Source organism: Caretta caretta, chromosome 15 (genome assembly GCF_965140235.1).
Source record: "Caretta caretta isolate rCarCar2 chromosome 15, rCarCar1.hap1, whole genome shotgun sequence".
NCBI lineage: Eukaryota > Metazoa > Chordata > Testudines > Cheloniidae > Caretta > Caretta caretta.
In genome coordinates this window covers 32,670,030-32,691,609 of record NC_134220.1, presented here as the reverse complement: position 1 = coordinate 32,691,609, position 21,580 = coordinate 32,670,030, and the positions used below count along the sequence as shown (strand labels likewise).

General features: G+C 38.6%; 1 protein-coding gene across 1 annotated transcript in view; it reads left to right on the top strand.

The window, feature by feature from the left end:
• Positions 1 to 21,580, top strand: part of PITPNB (phosphatidylinositol transfer protein beta) — an 80,831-nt gene that overhangs the window by 44,210 nt on the left and 15,041 nt on the right. The window contains exon 8 of the mRNA XM_048821556.2: positions 7,336 to 7,413. Coding sequence (XP_048677513.1) covers positions 7,336 to 7,413 — 78 coding nt within the window. The remainder of the gene's footprint in view (positions 1 to 7,335; positions 7,414 to 21,580) is intronic.

The window sequence follows — 21,580 nt, the reverse complement described above, 5'->3', positions numbered from 1 at the left end:
TTGTAGCTATAAAATTAGATACATCTTTGTCATTTAAATCAACCCAGTCATTTGTCTCATTAGTAAGTGGTGCTTAACATTACAGGTGTCTAGGTAGTGATTTATTTACACACTATTTTTGAAAAATAGTGTCTGAACAAGAGACTGTTTTAGCTGCTAGGTTTTGAAGTGGATTTGACAGTCCCACTTTTCTAAGGTGGTAACAATTATGCATGTTCTATGCTAAACTGCACAGCATTCTTTGACAGTGAATCTTTGCTGCCTTTCATATGAAGCGGCATGAGCAGTGGCTCATTGTCACTGGCAAATTGTCTTTCTTTTCCACACGAGCTTCACCTTTTGTGGATGAAATTTGGAAGTAAAAGCAGTGGTGATAGATAACTAATAACAAACAATACCTTGTATTTATGAACAGTGTGGCGTTGTCTGGCTTTGGGCTGCTCCAAAACACCCTATGCAACCCCTCAGTGTTTAAGTCCAACTCCAACATTTTAGGTTCTTCTAAACTAATCTGTTACCCACTCTGACTTGCTGACTAGCTACCTTGATAGCTAAGTTCATAGTCTTCAAAAACTTAGTTTTGGATAATGCTTGCTTTGACTGCAGTAGACTACTGAAGTAAGAGAAGCAGTCTCTTCTGAGATGGTTATAAAAAACAAAAAAATACCAAAGTGTACCAATTCTGTAAGAATTTTGCATTTTCTTTACATTGCCATGTGGACTGTTGTCTTAATGCAAATGATTCAAATCTGTCACGATTCTAAAATGCCTTATTATATGGCATTGATTATGTATATAAAACCGGTTTGTCATTCAGAATATTGCAACATCACTTAACAGTGAAATAATATGGGCTATAACCTCTGCTCCCAGTGGATCTGTGCACATAGTTAATTAGTTTCCATTTTGATTATTCCTATTTTGATTAAGTAGTAAAGCACAGATTTCCCATTAAGTTTGTGAGCAGTGATGCTGACCTCCTAAATGGCTTTAATTTGTGTAGCAAATGAATAGTAAAAACTGACTAAAACCAGACAAGGGCTTAACTTAAAGACTTAAACGTGCAACCAAAATAGTTAAACAAATAACACTTATTTTTTCTAACTTCATTTTAAAATTGCTGTTGAAGATTTTTGTAAACCCAGTTCATCTCATCTCTTCATCCTGTCAGTTCATCCAGTTTCTCTGCTTAATACATTAGTCATCACTGAGGGTATGTCTACACTTAAACTGCTGTCACTGTAGCACTTTGGCATAGGTAGCATCTACACTCATGGGAGGGGTTTTCTCATTGGCACAGATAATCTGCCTCCCTCAGAGGTGGGAGCTACGTCAACAGAAGAATTCTTCCATCGACACAGCGCTATCTACACTAGGGGTTAGGTTGGTTTAATTACATCTCTCAGGGGGAGGTAGATTTTTCACACCCCAGAGACATAGCTATGCTGATGGAAGTTCCCAGGGTAGACCAGCCCTAAAATACCACAATTAGAGTATTTATTTTTAATTTCATTATGCGAATAAGCAGCACAAAGTGATTTGAGAGAGATTCCTTCGGTTGCAGATCTATTTTGATGTCCCCCTTTCTTTGCTGAGGGCACCAGACCAACTTAATGTTCAGCCTACAATCCTCATCAAGCCCAAACATGTTTTTTAAACCCACCTGACTAGATTTTCTTCTCCTGAAAACTTCATTCTATTCTTTATCCAACTTTGTAATTATATTTTTGAATGATTTGCTGTAAAATCTTCCTAACTAAATTTCTATCCACCCACTAAAACGTGGAGACAAACTGTTTTCGTTTTGCAAATGCTCATCTCGTGCCACCCAATAAAATGGTAGTTAACAGAAAATTCTTCTGCAGGAATAACTAGCTGTGTTGCATCCTGTTTTATCAGACAACACTTACTAGCTTGCTTATTAGCTGCACTTTGGCAGCTGAATAGGCTGCCATGGTCCTGTGAAGCTGAAATTTCAAATTGGAGCTCATTTTAGCTCCCTTCTACCTGTAGTGGAGAATTCTAGATTTAAAAATACAGTATGCAGTTGAGTTCTTTGTATGATGGTATGACACTAACTTCAGTGTAGTGAAAGATGGATGCATATGCCAGCTACAGAATTTTCAGTCTTAAATTAGTACTTCTGTCTCTTGAGTTCCTGTGGCATTTGTTGCAAATAGAGGATGAAGAAACTGAACTGGTTCTGATGGGTTGAGAAATGCTCACCAGGGTTGTGACCATCATATGCTGCTTGTTCTTTCCAGCTTGAATTGTGACTTTGCCTTGCATTCAACAAGAATGAATGGTATAGAGAAGACCTGGTGGGAGCTCCTACTTGCCCTGTCTTATAATACAAGATCAACGGTAAATCCAGTGAAATTGAAAATCTGCCAAAAGAGATCACTGAGGTTAAGAATTGATGGTTGAAAGAAAGGATTAGATACTTTATATGGCACCTTTGCAGTTACATTAGTCAGGATGTTTTTTGTTGTTGAAGTGATATAAACCCTTATGGGATAAATCAATCACTGACTACTATTTAGAGTTATTCCATAATTGTCCACAATTTTTGGTAACATTTCCTGAAGCATCCAGCGCTGGCCACTCTGACACAGGTTACTGGGCTAGGTGGGCTCTTGTATTAGTCTGTTCTGGCAGTTCCTGTTAGTAAGATCACTTTGTATAAACAACTCTGTGTGTTTTGTATTATAAGATCCTGAGTGCTATATTATATGTTTGTGCCAAATACAATTGCTCATGCTCTTGACTACTGGGACCTGATCTAGCCACAGAGAAAATGGACTATTCTAAACTATGTACTTTCTGCAATTGGCCCTTATCTGGTTGTCTTAAACTTTTTTTCCAGGAAGGAGGAAAGGAAGGTGTTCTAAGTTTAGTATTAAGTGACTTGTTTGATTCAGTTGCTGTGTCTGCCTAGGGATTGATAGCACTTAAGGGATGCAGTAAAAGAGATGACAGTTTAATTTCACTTTTCATCTTCAAAACACTCTGCAAACATTATTCCCTGCAACAGCCTCTGAGGCAGGCTTCAGGAAATACCTGTAACTTCTTTGTGATAGTTCTCTCTTCTCACTCCACAGATCTTATCCTGATTAGGCATCAGTCCTATCCCCTCAATCTTTTAAAAAAATGATATAAACCAAGCTTCATTTACATTGTCATAGTTATATCCCCTGTGTCTCTCTGTTTCTTGTCTCGGGGTTTTTTAATAGTCTGCCACTTTTGTATCTAATTGTTTTGAACGTAGGATAAAAATTAAATGAAGTTACTAAAAAACTTATTTTAGCAATGATAAGTTAGCATTTAAATGTGAATATTGTTCAAGACTGAATAGTTACAAAAGAACTGAAAATTAAACAAAACAATCAAACAACAAATATAAAGGGTAGGAAGTCATTAGTGGATTGATGCAACATAGGCAGCATGCCAAGTCCTCAGGCATCTTGCTTTTCATTATTTACTTCATCTATATCTTTGTGGTCATTGCCTTCAAATTCATCAGTAGCTCAGTCTTCCTTTTCAACCATCTTGCTTTTCCATTATTATCTTTTTCTGAATCTGCTTCCATTGCTTCATCTATATCCTTGTCATCTTCAAATTCATAATCTCCTTCTTCCTCTTATCTGGTGAATATTGAGTCAACTCTTCAGCTGCCATTTTCTTCTCTAATCTTAAATTGTGATACCTGGTGACCAGTGTCCCCGCAGTAGAGATTTTCAATCTGTTTCTGGTTTTTGACTGGATGACTCCCCAAACTGACCGTTTTCATTCCATACATGCAGTAGTGTATGGAAGTGTTAAAATAATTTTTGTCACCATAGCTAGAATGGTTTCAGAGTAGCAGCCATGTTAGTCTGTATTCGCAAAAAGAAAAGGAGTACTTGTGGCACCTTCGAGACTAACCAATTTATCTGAGCATAAGCTTTCATGAGCTACAGCTCACTTCATCGGATCCGATGAAGTGAGCTGTAGCTCATGAAAGCTTATGCTCAGATAAATTGGTTAGTCTCGAAGGTGCCACAAGTACTCCTTTTCTTTTTTCAAAGTTAAAATGCAACCCTTTCCACTATGCTGAATGAGCAAGCTGTTTAGCTTCAACTGCTGAGCTTGCATGCCACATTGTTTTACAACTTAAGGGGATACTTCTTGCTTTATAACTTGCTACTTCCATGAGAATTGTTTGTTCATTTGTATAGTCTTTAAAAATTGTAACAGCCACTTTGAGGTCACAAGCTGAAGCGAATTCATTGTCAGAAAGGTCTTGGCCCTGGAAGCCTAGATCAAGATTATGTCCAGGAGTGATCTCTTGTTTTTTCCATGATACTATTTTATTATCTTTCTTCAGCATTTTTAAGTGAACCGTGTTCGGTGTTCTCATAAATGTTCAGGAACTCATTCTTGGCACCAGACACCGTAGAACTGTAATTTTCCATATTTGGAATGGACTGAGCTATGGTTTCGAGCAATAAAATGAATTTAGAGTTTTGCATCCAAAAGACCATCTTCAAGAATGTCAGTGCTGATTTGGAGGTAACACCCAGCCATCCCTTCTTCAGCAGCAGCTGATTGAGGAGACTTCTTGCATATTTGAAGATCTTTTAGACATTTAATAGATACCCATTGAGTATGTCAAGGCTTCCTCAGTGTAGGTAAAATACTAAATGATGCTGAAAAATGGCTGCTAGTATATATTTTTTGGTTTTTGAGAAACTTGAAAATGCTCTTGAGTTTTGACGCATGATGAGAAAGTTGTCTTGTCTTAATAACCAATGAAAAGCAGCATCATATGGGCATCACATCCAGAATACAGATGATGTGGATACTCGTTTATCAACAAAGGCCAAGCATCTTTCATATTAGCCTTGTTGGTCAGAAGTGAAATAACTTTCCCTGGATCCAGTTGTTAATAGTTTTAAGCGGGTCAGCGATATATTGGGCTGTGTGGTGATTACGCATTCCAGTGCAAAAGTGAGAAAACACTGGTTGTGAAGTTTTTACTGTCAAGTTGATTGCGCATATTGCTCTGTCCATCAGACACTAGACACATGAGAATGCCAACTGTGTTACTACACATCTGCTTTGGAACTCCGATTTCCTGCAAGCCATTTCCTACATGGTACTTTAAATTAGGCACAATTTATGGAAAAAATATAGGATATAAGGAATTTTGACTACATGAAATGATGTGTAACTCTTATAAATGCATCTAAATATAAATTCATATAAATTCAAATGTACAGTCAAGTTTGTTTCTGGTCATGGGACATTCTATCCAAAAACCTCTTAAAACCAATTTGATGAACATCTGAAGATGTTCCAGGAGTTATTTTTTTCTTTCTCACTGTCTGGCATTTTGTTGGTGATGGCTTCTATCCCTTTGGTTTCACTCCTAGGTCCTAACTTCTTAATCAATATCGTGCTCAGATACTATAAACATAAGGCCTATAGAAATGCTTAAAGTAAATTATAGGCCGTAAACGTTTAGCACCTTTGGTCTTGTTTCGCTTCATTTTAGTGTGTAAGTTGGTGGGAAAATGTTCTGTGCTCTTGCTTAAAGTGAACTGTTCAAAGTAGTTTACAATCTGAGGGTAGTGTAAATGCCTAGCACTGGATATCTGCCCCTTCCCTCTCAAATATTGTATACCTACTTCCGCCGTAATGTAAAAAATCAGCCAATGTGTGATTACTAGCCTGAGGGGGAGTTGCGGAAATTTTGATAGTTACGTAAGTATAACTCAAAACAGTTCATGTATAGATGTGTATACTTTGTCAATTCAGTTTGTAAACTCTGTGGACCAAGGATAGTGTCTACCTTTGATTTTGTACAGTATTTAATACATGGGGTATTGGTCCAGAAAGGGACTCCTGAATCCTAGTTATGTAAACATGTAACAAGGTCTTTGTCTACAGGCAATGGAGAAGCAACTCGGGGGCGGGGGGGACCAAATACAAATAAAAAAAAACCTTGTTCCAGAGTGCCCCAAAAGGATGCAAAGGAAAGATAGGAAGAATAGTAGGAGGCCAATATGGCTTCATCAGGAGCTCTAGTGACCTGAAAATCAAACAGGAATAATACAGAAAGTATAACTGAGCAAATTGCTAAGAAGTAAATAGAATAGCCCAAGAATTTAGGAACAAAATCAATAGGTATTTTGTGCAGTAGCCTTTCTAAGGGACATAAAAGGCAATAAGAGGTTCTTTAAATACATTGAAAGCAAGAGAGTGACAAAGGAAAGTGTTGGACTGCTACTTATCGGAGAAGGAGAGCTAATTACTGAAGACATTAAAAAAGCTGAGGTGTTCAATGCCTATTTTGCTGCAGTCTTCACTAAAATATTAATGGCAACCAGATACTCCATACAATGAATATTAATAACAAAGGGAAAGGAATGCAAGCCAAAATAGCGAGAGAACAGGTTAAAAAACATTTAGATAAATAAGATGTATTCAAGTAAGCGGAGCCTGATTAAATTCATCCTAGGATCCATAAGGAACTACCTGATGCAATCTCACAACTGTTAGCAATTATCTTTGAGAAGTAATGAAGGACAAGTGAGGTCCCAGAAGACTGGAGGAGGGCAAACATAGTATCTGCCTTTAAAAAGGGGAACAAAGAGGACCTGCGGAAATATAGACTAGCCAGCTGAACGTCAGAAGGATACTGGCTTATATTATTAAATCAGAAAACAACTAGAGAATAATAGGGTTATAAAGAACAGCTAGCATGGATTTGTCAAGAACAAATTATGCCAAATCAATCTAATTTTCTTCTTTGACTGGGTACTGGCCTATTGGATAACTAACTCCCCCTATTTACATTAATTCTTATGGGGAAATTGGATTTGCTTAACATCGTTTCGCTTAAAGTTGCATTTTTAAAAAACATAACTAGGACGTTAAGTGAGGAGTTACTATATGGTAAGGGCAGTTTTAAAAAAAAAAAAAGACGTTGATCAATTCTCCATGTCTACTGAAGGTAGTAAAAGAAGTAATAAGCTTAATCCTCCTTCTGATGGAAAGGAGGTTTAGGTTAGGTATTAAAAAACAAACAAAAAAACTTTCAGGGTAGTTAAGCTCTGGAATAGACTTCCAAGGGAGATTGTGGAATCCCTGTCATTAGAAGGTTTTTAAAAACAGGTTTGACAAACACCTGTCGGGGATGGGATAGGTTTACTTGGTCCTGCCACAGTGCAGGGGCTGGACTTGATGACTTTTCGAGGTCCCTTCTATCCCCATTTGGTTCAGTAATTTTGCTGCTTTGCTCTGGTGGTGTCTTAGCTTTTCCTCTGACTGTCTAGCTTTTTCTCTTTTCAGGACTATAAAGCTGATGAGGACCCAGTATTGTTTCAGTCGGTGAAGACCAAGAGAGGACCTTTGGGGCCTAACTGGAAGGTATTGTGAACTGACCTTACTGCCTTACAAAGACTTCATCAGCAGAAAGTAAACATTTGACAGCTCTTGAGGGCCTTGAAGAGTTTGTGGTGTCTTAAGTTAATACTGAGATGGCAGGAATATACTTTAGTTTCTTTCCTTTTCAAATCCAGTTAAATAAAGTCAGTGCATCTGTTACGTTAGCAAACAAAATATACCCAGTCTGTAACTATTACAAAAATACTGTACTAATGTTAAACATAGACAGTGATTTAATCTTTTGGGATCATAAGGTTAATTACGGAATTAGTATATTGAAAAAAGTAATAACATCTTTGTTATAAATGCACAGCTGAATTTCGTACTACAATGAATTCTATGCGAGTCCATGTCCTAAAGACACTGTCCATGGTTTGCCATTTGAAGTAGTTTTAGACTGCAAGAAGCTATAATTGGGAGTAACTTTGTGTTTTTAAATTTGAAGAATCCCTGGGTACATCTGATGATTAGCTAACTTAACTTTCTCAAAAGAGATCATAAGAACAAGTTCTTAACTTTTCTGACCCTTGTTTAATTGTATTTGGAGGGGTGCTATTGGGAGGCTGATTTATCTGGATGTGCATCTTTTATAAATACAAACATTTACTACACGAGTTGGTAAACAAAAAAAAATATGCTGGTTCACTGATTTTTTTTCCCCTGGTTCTGCATCAAAATGATATCAGAAGTGTATTATGGACTGTGTGTGGATTCCTTGAGGCAAATTTTCTATACTGGCTGATCAAAGAATCCAACATGCCTCCCAGAGTTTTTGTTTTGGTATCTGACCATCCCTACTGCTACAAAACCTTCCGTTACTCAGCTTCTCTTAGCATTGTATGACCCATTGTCTGTCCTCCTGATCCTTTTGTTGTTGTGTATCTCATTTTATATTGCAAGGTTCTGTAGTCTGGGACCTTGCCACCTTTTATGATTGCCAAGCCCTATGTATCCTATTATACTATGTAGGGCTATTGCACGCTTTTTTAAAAAATGAACCGTGCACTTTAAATAAATAAATAGAATACCATTTATTTAAATACTTTTGGATGTCTTCTACATTTTCAAATGTATTGATTTCAATTATAATACAGAATAGAGAGGGTACAGTGCTCACTTCATCATGAAAGTTGAACTTACAGATGTAGAATTATGTAAAAAAAAATAACTGCATTCAAAAACAAAACAATGTAAAACTTTAGAGCCTACAAGTCCACTCAGTTGTATTTCTTATTCAGCCAATTGCTCAGACAAACAAGTTTGTTTACATTTGCAGGAAATAACGCTGCCCGCTTCTTGTTCACAATCTCACCTGAAAGTGAGAGCAGGCGTTCTCATGGCACTGGTGCAGCTGGCTTCGCAAGATATTTACATGCCAGATGCACTAAAGATTTATATGTCCTTTCATGCTTCAGCCACCATTCTAGAGGGCATGCGTCCATGCTGATGATGGGTTCTGCTTGATAACGATCCAAAGCAGTGCAGGCAGACCGCATGTTCATTTTCATCATCTTAAGTCAGATGCCACCAGTAGAAGGTTGATTTTCTTTTTTTGGTGGTTCGGGTTCTGAAGTTTGCACTTTGGAGTGTTGCTCTTTCAAGACTTCTGAAAGCATGCTCCACACCTCATCCTTCTCAGATTTTGGAAGGCACTTCAGATTCCTAAACCTTGGCTTGAGTGTTGTGGGTATTTTAGAAATGTCACATTGGTACCTTCTTTGCGTTTTGTCAGATCTGCAGTAAGTGTTCTTAAAATGAACAATATGTGCTGAGTCATCATTCAAGACTGTTATAACATGAAATATATGGCAGAATGCAGGTAAAATAGAGCCAGAGACAATACAGCTCTTCTCCCAAGGAGTTCAGTCACAAATTTAATTAAAGCATTATTTTTTTTAAGGGGCATCATCAGTGTGGAAGCATATCCTCTGGAATGGCGGCCGAAGCATGAAGGGGCATATGAATGTTTAGCATATCTGGCATGTAAATACCTTGAAATACCTGCTACAAAAGTCCCTTGCAAACACTTATTCTCAGTTTCTAGTGACATTGTAATTAAGAAGTGGGCAGCATTATCTCCCGTAAATGTAAACCAACTTGTTTTTCTCAGTGATTGGCTGAATGAGAAGTAGGACTGAGTGGACTTGTAGGCTCGAAAATTTTGCATTGTTTTTGAGTGCAGTTATGTAAAACAAAAAATCTACATTTGTAAGTTGCACTTTCATGATAGAGATTGCACTACAGTATTTGTATAAGGTGAATTGAAAAATACTGTTTTTATCAATCATTTTTATAGTGCAGATATTTGTAATAAAAATAATGTAAAGTAAGCAGTGTACACTTTGTATTCCGTGTTGTAATTGAAATAGATATATTTGAAAAAATAAACATCCAAAAATATTTTATAAATTTCAATTGGTATTCTGTTCTGTAACAATGTGATTAAAGCTGTGATTAATTTTGAGTTAATTGCGTGAGTTAATTGCAATTAATCGACAGCCCTAATACTATGTCATTAACAGACACTTAACTCCCTTTTTGTCCAAAGAAACTTAACTCTGTTCACTCTTATTCCTTGGACTAACAGGAGCTGAGTAAGAAGAATTTATAAAAATAAGAGGGAAGTGGCCAGTGGGGAAGGAAAAAGTAAGGTGCTGGTAAACGAAAACAAAGAAAGCAACAGTTGAATGAAAGCAAAGCCCAACCTCTCTTTGCCCTGTTGTGTGTCTGGTACTCTAACTCATAGTGCTATAGTTCACTGAGGCCCCTGCAACAATGGAGCTGCTTATGCTTGTGCTTAATTTATGAGTTTAGATGAGATCATACACCTTGTTTAGGTGTGCATTTGGGTTCTTGAACTCTTGGTTCTGATACATGTACACACTTATCCTTTGGAATACGTGTCTTTCATATTTTTCATTATTTAGGAATCAACCTTCTATTATGTGGCTTGTGTACATAGTGATGAGAGTGATTTAAACAGTAACTTGACTCACATTTTTTCCTCAAGGCAGAGCCTTCAGGCCTGTGTCTCAGTAGTCATGGCTACAAATACCACAGTGGTGGTCTTAATTGCATTAACATGCTGCTTATTCACATGTTTAGTAAAAAAAAAAATAATCGTGCCTGGGTTGATTGAATTTTAGCTTTTCTCTTAGTTTTATGTGGGGAAAGGTTTGTTTTGTAAAGAGAAATATTAAATTCTTTGAAAGCTCTTAATATTAGTGTCACCTTTCTGTGTAAACAGGCTTAATTTATTGGGATTATTTTGGTGCATAACTTGATAGGTGGTCATCCAGATACGGTAGTGGCTCCCTTGTTTCATTCTTGAGATACAGACCTGCCTTGGAAATCTTCTCACAGAAGCTGGGACCCATAATTCAGCTCCTTCTGCATTGTACAGTCAGCAAGGTGCTTTATAGTGTTGTCTTTTTTGCCTTCCGAAGCATCAGGTTGTGGCTGCCTTACTAGTAGTCGTATTCTGGACTTGATGGACCAGTAGTCTGATCTAGCATGGGTAGCTTTCTGTCTCTCAGAATGGTTGCTCATCTCGGAAGCTGTGATTAGAATTTGCCATCTGGGGGCAGCTTACGTAAGCAGCCCTCGAATAGAAGGATAAAAATATACTTCAGCTAGAGGCTGAGCCAGTGTGGGTGTGGCTTCATGGTAGAGCGATCTTAAGTTTTCGGGTGTGTTGAGACTTGTGTTCTGCGGTGTTGCATGTCCTGTGTGGGAGTAAGTTCAAATGACGGTGCTTTAAATGAGGTGAGATTTGAAGTGAAACACTGATATGATTTTATATGCTCTGGTCTGGTCTGGTATGATGAATTGTCCTCAGCTGGCTGAATGTTTCTTGTAGAAATGTATTGCATGATTGTCCCCAGATTTCATTTTAAAAAGTTTCCTCTCTTTGGTTGCAAAGAATCAGAATGTGAAATGAGTGTACTTGAGTCTGCAGACAGCATAAAGTAATAGCTCTGAATGTTATGAACGGCCCCAAGTTCTAAGCGTAAACCAGGCCTTAAAGAACTCAAAGGCACAGTAAGGCTAAATTGCTCACCTAATGGGAACTGGTGGCAGTGTCTGTGGCTGTATATCCTGATTTACAGCATGGTGAAAGAGTGGATCCCCTGACAGTCAGGCTGTGCAGACCCTGAAAAGCTGTATTTATCTCAATGTTGTACCAGCAGCTTATTGGCTTAGTAATGAGTGCTTGTACAGGGGACTCCTTGGGAGAGGGATTTCAGCAGTTGATGCTCTGTGTACTGGTTTGTGGGATAAAATATTGACACTGGCTGCTTGCTGTTCCCAGGAGGAAAGATATGGTGACTTCAAAACATCAAGCTAGCATTCTTGTTTAAACGTGTAAGTTGGCGGCAAGGGCTTTCCACTACCATGAATCATGGATGTGGATAGGTGTTCATGGCCAATTTAGTGACTTATTTGCACAGAAGGATTAGGTGCATCACCCAAAATTAATTGAATTTGCATCTTAATTTCTCTGTAGCCTCAGTAGAATCAAGGGATTAAGATGCAGTGTTGGTGGATGCATTTTCCATTCATTGAGGAAACTGGTGGAACCAGCTACCAGAGAAGAGTAGATTGGGTCCGAGGGGCTGGCTGATTTTGTTTTTTTTTCTGAGCATGCAGCAAGGCCTCTTTGCAAAAGTTTCCTGTGATAACAAGTGTTTGTATTAACCGAGCTTAACCAGGCTGTAGGAAGTGGTCAAAGAGTAGGATCCTCTTGAAGGTCAGCATGCCGATCTAGGCATCTTGTTCAACACTCATATCCTACAGTGATGAGCACTGTAGAAAAACCCAAGTGAAGACAATCCTCTGTGTGTGCGCCTTCCAGTACTCTGCAGTGTTCAGTGTCCCAGTAAAACGCAGCGAGAGGTGGAAACATTATAATTCTGATGTACCGCTATTGGTCTGGAGCAAGATCTCCTTTCCTTAAAGAATGCTCATAGCCTATCTTTTAGTATAGAATTATCTGGAAATTTGATTTAATTGTATTAACTAGTCCAACTACGTCTCTGCTGTCTTCAAACAAGAGTGCACAGTGTTCAGTATTACTGATGACATTAAAAAGAATCCCACACTTCACTCATAATGTTCAAAGGCAGAGTAGTTCTGATGCCCATATTCCTGCATTAATCATTCCTGCAGCAGGCTTTGGCTTTGCACTCTAAGACCGTTTGGATTTATCAAGCTTCTTAGAAATGATGAAATATTCATTGAAATAAAAAATATATACATTTTGATGTAATGGTCTCTCTGTTTGCAGATGTTTTCATGAACTTAATTTAAATATCTTGTGAAAAACATGAAATGTTGTGAATTGATATTTGGCTTCCTGTGGAACCATTAAATGATTGATTAATCCTACCTTTGAAGTCAGGAGCATCAAGGGAATAAGGATTTATTCAGTGCTTGCTCTAGAGATTTTGCTTTAAGTTTTTTTATCTGTAGATTGTTTAAAACATCAAGCAAAAATGGCTCTCATCAGGAAGCCACTAGTTTGAATGTTAAAACTATTTCTTTGGAGGTGTCATGTTTTTTATATGTAAAGTGTTACCGCAGTAAGTGCCTAGCATTTTAATCAGCTAGTCATGGTGCATTTGTGCTACAATAATAACTGAACTCTGGGCCACAACACACTTGCAGTAATCATGTTATAACATGGTTTCTTCTTGCCTGCATGGGCCACCTTGAAGAATTTCTAGACAAATGCACCACGAAACCAGAGGTTTATCTGAGATACATCAGTGATGTTTTCATCCTCTTGACAGATGACCTAAACTCCCTCACAGATTTCCACCACCACCCATCCATTAAACTCTAGTCTAGAACACTAACTTAATAGCAAAAATAAGGAGGAGTCCTTGTGGCACCTTAGACTAACAAAAAGAAAAGGAATACTTGTGGCACCTTAGAGACTAACAAGTTTATATGGGCATAGGCTTTCGTGGATTAGAACCCACTTCATCAGATTCTAACCCACAAAAGCTTCGTTATTTTTGCTAATACAGATTAACACGGCTACCGCTCTAAAACCTGTTACCATAATAACCTCAACTTCCTGGACATCACAGGACACCATTGTTTGATTATGCTAAACAATGTATTCCACCCTATATTTTAGCTGTGACATTTTGAGGCCATGTCTATAGGTACAGTGCTGCAGCCTCACAGCTGTACTGAGACAGCTTTGCTGCTGCAGTACCTCTGGTGAAGACACTCTACGCCAACAGAGTTCTCCCAACAGCATAATAAAACCACCTCGTGAGTGGCAGAAGCTACGTCGGCGGGAGAAGCTCCCCACCGAACTTGTGCTGTGCACATGAGCACTTACATTGGTGTAACTTATGTCACTCAGGGATGGTTTTTTCACACCCCTGAGTGATACGAGTTGTGCCGACATAGGCTGTAGTGTAGACCGAGCCTAAGTACCTTCCCCAGAACTGAAGAAGAGTTCTGTGTTGCTCAAAAGCTTGTCTCTCTCACCAGCAGTAGTTGGTCCAATAAAAGATATTACCTCATCCACTTGTCTCTCTAAAAGAGAACCTGATTTAAAATAATAAGTTCCTTACCACGGTTATCTAGTATACATCAGAGTTACAACAGTTCTGTTATGGGATTATCACATGTTTTTCTGTCTTCAAAATGGTGACCCGTGTTATATTTTGCATCAAAGGTTCCATCCCTTCTAATACATGGGGCCTGGTTTACTGAGCTGCAATGAATATTAAGGAATCTCTTATAATCAAAGTATTTATATTACATGCAAAAATACATTAAAATAATGTGACTTAAGTTGCAAAGTCAAGCACTTGGAAGTGAAGTAATGCCAGATTTACAGTTGCCTACACAGCCTTAATTCTTGTCCCTTATTCATCCAATCTGTGCATATCGAGGCTGTGGTACTGTGGAAACGTAGTATGTGATCATGTAATTAAAGGTTGTATCCTAATGCATGCACATAGTTAGTTCTGTAATAGACCTCTACCCCTTGAGCTACAGGGCTAACAATACTAGCAAACAGCAAGAGAAGGCTGTTATCCCAGAGTGGGGCTGGACTTTTACCACATATACTGGTCTCTGGGGTTACGGCACCTGGCCTGGCTGACCTTTCTTCCTCCCTTGTTGAAGAGGTGGGGGCTTCCTGCCCCATGTGGTGCCTGTGGGGGTTTGGTTGGGGGAACAACTTGCTTGCTACATCTAAGGGTTGTGAGGTAGGGTGGAAGAGGGTCGGACTAACCATCAGCGGTCCATAGCCTCAGGGTCCTTCTAGACTCCGTGCTGCTCCTGGACTTCCAAATTGCCTCGATATGCTTAACAGCAGACTTGCACCTGGAGCTGACAGACCATGCCCTTCCTTTTGCTTATCCACAGCTTGGTAATGTCTCAGCGATGCTTGTTTGCCATTTAAATTCCTGGTGGTGGTCAAAGTGCGGGTCTCTATACAAAGCTGCAAGTTGACCAGGTCATTTCTGAGAATTAGTACACTCTAGATGTGGGGCAGGTGGAATCAGAATCTCATGCATTCCCTTATACATCCTTAATGTTTAGCAGTGACCTACTCAGATGGAATTTTTCCTGTTCTGATCAAAGTAACGGAAACACTTGACCTTGATCAAATTGGGAGAAATAAACCTCACCTTCTCTCTGCCTTCTCATCCCCAGTGTTCTCTGTACTTCTGCCTTCGGTAACAGAAAGCTCCAGTATTTCCATCTCATTACTTCATTCTGAGTCTTACAATATTTGGTTTATTTCTTAAAGCTTCGGTTTCTAAAAAGTAACCTTCTAGTCCTCGTGGATGCATAGAAGCTTGAAAACATTCCCTAAAGGCTAAAAAATCGAAAGGCAAATAAAAACTCAACATTTATTATTTCTTAATTTCATTATTTTAAGCCAAACTCATGATTTTTGGTCCTGACTCAAGATTTTTGAGTCCTGGAGGTTGGCTGTTGAAACTGTCCTCTCACTTTCCCTCTTTTAGTGGTACCTGGGTTGAAGATTTGTGCAGTTTCAGTACGTAAAGGAAACATTGCATTTTAAATCTTCTGTTTGTAAACAGAACATAAGAATCAATTCTGGATACACTTATTTTCACTTACTACTGATAACCAGAGCTCTGTAATGAGAAATTAGTGTAGTAAATGCACATAATTCAGCTCTAGAGTGTCCTATATTTTTAAAAAAAAAGAGGAGTACTTGTGGCACCTTAGAGACTAACCAAGTTATTTGAGCATGAGCTTTCGTGAGCTACAGCTCACTTCATCGGATGCATACCGTGGAAACTGCAGCAGACATTATATACACACAGAGATCATGAAACAATACCTCCTCCCACCCCACTGTCCTGCTGGTAATAGCTTATCTAAAGTGATCATCAAGTTGGGCCATTTCCAGCACATTTCCAGCTGCAAATGGCCCAACTTGATGATCACTTTAGATAAGCTATTACCAGCAGGACAGTGGGGTGGGAGGAGGTATTGTTTCATGATCTCTGTGTGTATATAATGTCTGCTGCAGTTTCCACGGTATGCATCCGATGAAGTGAGCTGTAGCTCACGAAAGCTCATGCTCAAATAACTTGGTTAGTCTCTAAGGTGCCACAAGTACTCCTTTTCTTTTTGCTATATTTTTAAATACCTAAAAAATGTTCAGCAGAAAATCTCATGTTAAAAAGAATTAGTTTCAAAAATTAATTTTACTCTTGTCTGGCATTCCACTTTTAAGTCCTTCTGATGTATTTGCCATAGATATAAGAAATGAGAACTTGTGGTCTTCATATACTGACTGCTTCCTATTCTAGCCAAACACACAGCTTTTTGTTTAGTTATATAGCCCAAATATACATTACTTTCCCTTTGGTATGCAGAAGAGGCCTTAGAGTAACTTAATATGCATTAAGAAAAGGAGTACTTGTGGCACCTTAGAGACTAACCAATTTATTTGAGCATGAGCTTTCGTGAGCTACAGCTCACTTCATCAGATGTTTACCGTGGAAACTGCAGCAGACTTTATATACACACAGAGAATATGAAACAATACCTCCTCCCACCCCACTGTCCTGCTGGTAATAGCTTATCTAAAGTGATCAACAGGTGGGCCATTTCCAGCACAAATCCAGGTTTTCTCACCCTCCACCCCCCACACAAATGGCCCACCTGTTGATCACTTTAGATAAGCTATTACCAGCAGGACAGTGGGGTGGGAGGAGGTATTGTTTCATATTCTCTGTGTGTATATAAAGTCTGCTGCAGTTTCCACGGTAAACATCTGATGAAGTGAGCTGTAGCTCACGAAAGCTCATGCTCAAATAAATTGGTTAGTCTCTAAGGTGCCACAAGTACTCCTTTTCTTTTTGCGAATACAGACTAACACGGCTGTTCCTCTGAAACCTGTTAATATGCATTGTTAAATTAAAAACACTGTTTAGCCTCTTGGATTACATTTAAACCTAGACATACAGAATCTAAAGAATCCAACAAAAATAAAATGTACATTAAATACTCTGGAGTCACTTCGCAACTGCTTAGTAGTGAGGAATATCCCAATAAAATAAGTTTTGTGATATTCACATTTTTCAGGATTATTCTAATTTAATAGTTCTTCTGTCTTGCTAATAGCGTTTCAGTGAAATATGTTCAAAGACCTTGGTATTAAAGAGGCCTCCACTAATGGTGTTTTTCATGTGATTGTTTCAGAGGGTCTCTAATTCGGATCATGTAAACTAAAAAGTAATTTCTTAGTGCAGTATATTTATAGGCTGGGTTTAACAGTTTGCAAGAAGTGCTTCCAAACCTTATAAACTGTAGGTAAAGAACACTATAAATTATTTTGACGTTAAGGTGTTTGTAAATGTTGCAGTAATCATATGTAAATGGAAAAACATTCCTATAAAACAACCTACATATTAGTCGTTTTTAAGAATGGACAGGCATATAGTCGAAGGAGGAGCTAGGCAAAATACTTTCCAAAACTAAAATTGCTTAATTTCCCCTGCAAATAATTTTGAATATTTATTTTTTTTCCTCAAGAAATAGAATTTTTATATTCATTTTTAATAGCCAATTTTAATTTTAACATGGAAGGGAACAGACAAAATGGATGCTAGTATTCTTAATAATTTGCCTAAAATAGATGTGCTCTAGCATGAAGTTATCACAAATGCTCACAAGGTTCAAGTACAGTTGGAGGGATTTTTGGAAGCAGAATAAATATTGTCAAGCAAATTAGTTGAACTTCACTTTGCTGTCACTTGTTGAATTGCCCTTATACTCTTGATGTCCAGAAAACAAAGCAAATCTAATGTAAGTACAAATAAACTGATTTAAACATGTATTATCTGTCCTAATTAGGATGACTAATTTCAAACCTAACGTACAATTTCAATTGAAAATATATTAACTGAAGTACTTGTTGCTTCTCTAACAAAATAAACTTGGCATGCTGTGACTTCAGGTGTGTAAGAATAATGGACTTCATAAAAGTCACGTCTAACTCAGGTTCTATTGAATGGACCAAGGCATTTAGGCCAAAATATGACTTGTCTTAAAACTTGGCATGGGGTGATGAATATCTTCCCAGTTCTAGAATCTGGATTTAAATCACTAGTCTGTGCTTAACAAATAACCACAAGGTGTTGAGTTCTCCTAGTGCAGTTATGGCAGAGGGAGCATCAGGTTAACGTGAGGCTTGTAATCATCAGTGATGCATGTGCACAAACAAGGAAGTAACCAAATATCACATTAATGTTGAGGTTTGTTTAAAAGCCTAGCTGAATAAATCAGTGTCCCTGTTAATCAAGGGTGACATTGGTAGGGAAACTTCAGTGAATAATACAAATCCCATTTTAAAAAAAATTAAGTTCTTTCTCTCTGAAGCCCCTTTCTAATGTGAAGCCTGCCATGGCATGCAAATAGGGCTTATAAATTGTTACATAATTTCACCATGTGAAGCACCAAAGTATTACTGTGCTTACCAATGTTACAGTTATAAACTGGTGATCATGAAAACTCTGGAGTTGTGTAATCATGCCTTTTTATATTACAGAAGCCTTGGAGTTCAATGTGTGTTCTTGACCTTGTGGCACTCTCCTTTTGTTTGTAGGCATTTTGGGTGAATTACATTTGTTGTTCAGCTGAAATTGTGCTTTGACTTGCTGCTTTTGTGAGTTATTTGAAAATGCCAAAATAGCCTTTCTACTTTGCAGTAAAAACTGTTTTTCAGATCAGGACTAGTCAGCTAAAATGGTGCCCCAGACTAAAGGCTCTTTCCTCTTGGAACTCTCTAGAGTTCAGCACCTGATACGCTGGACTTCTAAATTAATTAAGCCATCTTAAAACTCACCTTTCACAGTGAATTTAGAAATCCTGTTGTAACCTAGGTCCTATGTTTAAAACTGGCTTCAGTGCAGTTAAAGACCACGAGACGGGGTGTTAAACTTCCTCTTCTTCAGTGCCAATTACTAATAGTCAGAGAAGTGGTCAGCAAACAGCCATCTTCTTAACTATTTTGCAGAGATCTGGAATCGCCTCTGAGGTCACAGATCCCTGGGTGTTGCAATCCTTAAAGGGCTCCGTGTGAGTTGTCTGACAGTAGGTGGTATGTGGGTTAAGAGAATGTGTTTCTGTTGTGCTCCAGTGACCCGCAGGCTCTATGACCAGAGTGAGGAGGCAGACCGCAGTGCAGGGCCACAAACTTTGATTCACTTTCAAAGAGGCTCAGCACTTCGGGCGTGCAGTTACAGGCATGTCGAGCTGAGTGGTCTATTTACATTACCAGGCTTTCTTTTGGGGGGCCCGACTGGTTTTTCTGGGATCAAGAGGGCAATGTGAAGAGTACTCATGAATTTACTTTTTGTTAAAAGAACAGGAGTATTTGTGGCACCTTAGAGACTAACACATTTATTTGAGCATAAGCTTTCATGGGCTTAAATAAATTTGTTAGACTCTAAGGTGCCACAAGTACTCCTGTTCTTTTTGCGGATACAGACTAACATGGCTGCTACTCTGAAACCTTACTTTTTGTTAGTCACTCTTGTATTTTTATGCTGTGACAGTGCTGGAGAAGACAATCCTCTGTCCGCACTATGGGCAACAGAGAAAACTTCCCCATTAAAGTGCCTCGCTCTTAATATGAAGAGGCCATTTCTTGTGTGAGAAGGAATTATCTCCGCAACCTTCCAGCCTGTTGTCTCTAAGGCTGCTAGTCAGTTAGTGCCATTGTAGCTTTTTTTGTTGGTGAGGAGCATGTCTGGCCCACTGGGAGTATCCATGTGGTTCTGGGAACTGGCCACTAATTGGAAATAAACTGCAGTTTTTCAATATTTTAATTAAAGCATAAGCAGTGTTTGTCAAGCTTGATTGAGACTCAAAGATTGCAGTAGATATCGGACTCTATTTTGATATCCCAAACCTTATCTCCCCAGATAATACTGGTCACCTGTAACTTTAGATTTTTTTTTTAAGCTAACTAATTTTGTTTCACCAGAGAATTGCTGTCAGAAGTGAAAATTCAAAGTCCAGAGTTCCATTGTTAGGCAAGTAAAAGAAAACAGCATGCAGACTAATCCCATGGGAAAGACAACTCATGCTTTAACTCTCTCTTCTAATCAGGCCTTGTTAAGTAACTGATATTTTATGATGTAGTGAAATACTGTTACTACTTAATAAACTGCTACAAGGTAAAACATCACAAATTGCTTTGCTTCTGTCTTGGATGACTATACCTCTGAGACCTAGGGAGGTCTTTCTTCATCTTTAATTTTTTTTTAAATAAGATGCATCTCCTTTTCCTCAGTGTTGACAGGCTAAAACTTGAATCTTGGCTAAATCAGTGTAGTGTTGCACTCTTACCCTTGAAAGCAGGATTTAACTGTTGTGTTCACCTGGTCACAAAACTAGTCGACCACCTTAGTATTTTTAATAAATACAAAATTACCTGTGTGTGTTCGGGGGAAAAAAAAATTAATGGACCTATTTGTTACCACAAACGGCTTACATATATTTTGATGTAACTAGTGTTACAGGAGGCAGATACTGTGAAGTCACAATAGAAGCTTTTCAGTGAAGGTTGTAGGACAGTTTCTGTTATGTCTGTTTTTTGCCAACCCACCCACTCCCAATTTCTGAAAAGTTTTCTGCTTCTGTACAGAATTTGTTACGACATTGTCCCTTATCTGAGTATATTTCATTTTGAAAGTGGGGGTTAGTTGGCCAAATTGTTTGTTATGGCACTTTAACAAGTGGTGATTTAGCACCTTCTGAAATGTCGTAACTTTTTTGTCCACTCATAACTTGGGAACAAATTAGAGTAAAATCTTCAGTTTTGTCTAGTCCAGAATCCTCAATGAGAGCAAGTAAGCCAGGTGCAAGAGTACTTGGTCATCAGTGTTCTCCAGGGGTGTGCGAGCCTCCACAAATGGTCAACAGACTACAAACTCTGTTCCACCTAATCTGAGCTTTTCAGTTAAATGATTTTAACCAAATACTAGGCTTCTAAGTTTGTAGTGGAGAATTTTAGGAGATGTACTCCTTCCATCCAGCTGCTCTCACTTGCTACAGCTGGCAGAACTCCAGTAATTCCTGACGGCTGCATCTCTTGCTGCAGGGAGGGCAGGTGATGGTGGGCAGCTTTTCTCTCCCCTCTCAGTTCAGTTTCCTGGGGTGCCCCACTCTTCCCATGTCCCTGAGTCTGAGCCTCTTTCCATCGTTCCTATGAGATGCAGTCTCCATGGGGCTGATAGTCACTTGCCAGTACTGCTGGCCATTAAGGAGAATGGAGTGCCCCTTTCTGATTTATTCCTGGGGCAGAAGTATGAGTATTCAAATTTGTACCTACAATTAACTGAGTGCAAACAGACATGCAGATTATGCTAAGAAACTGGACACTGACTAGTACCATTTCCCAGGAAAGGAAGAAGGGTATGACACTTACCTGTCTGCACTGCAGTGTGTAGGCACAATATACGTGATGTACTGGTATTCTAACAAGCCTACTGCTAAACTGCCTTGGTTCTTGGGTTTTATGTTTTCAATGGATTTGTGTTATGAAATGTGGAGAAACTAACTTGGGTTTTAAGTATAAATGTTGTGTTCCACACGTTGTCAAATGGGGGTTAATGTTTAATGGGAC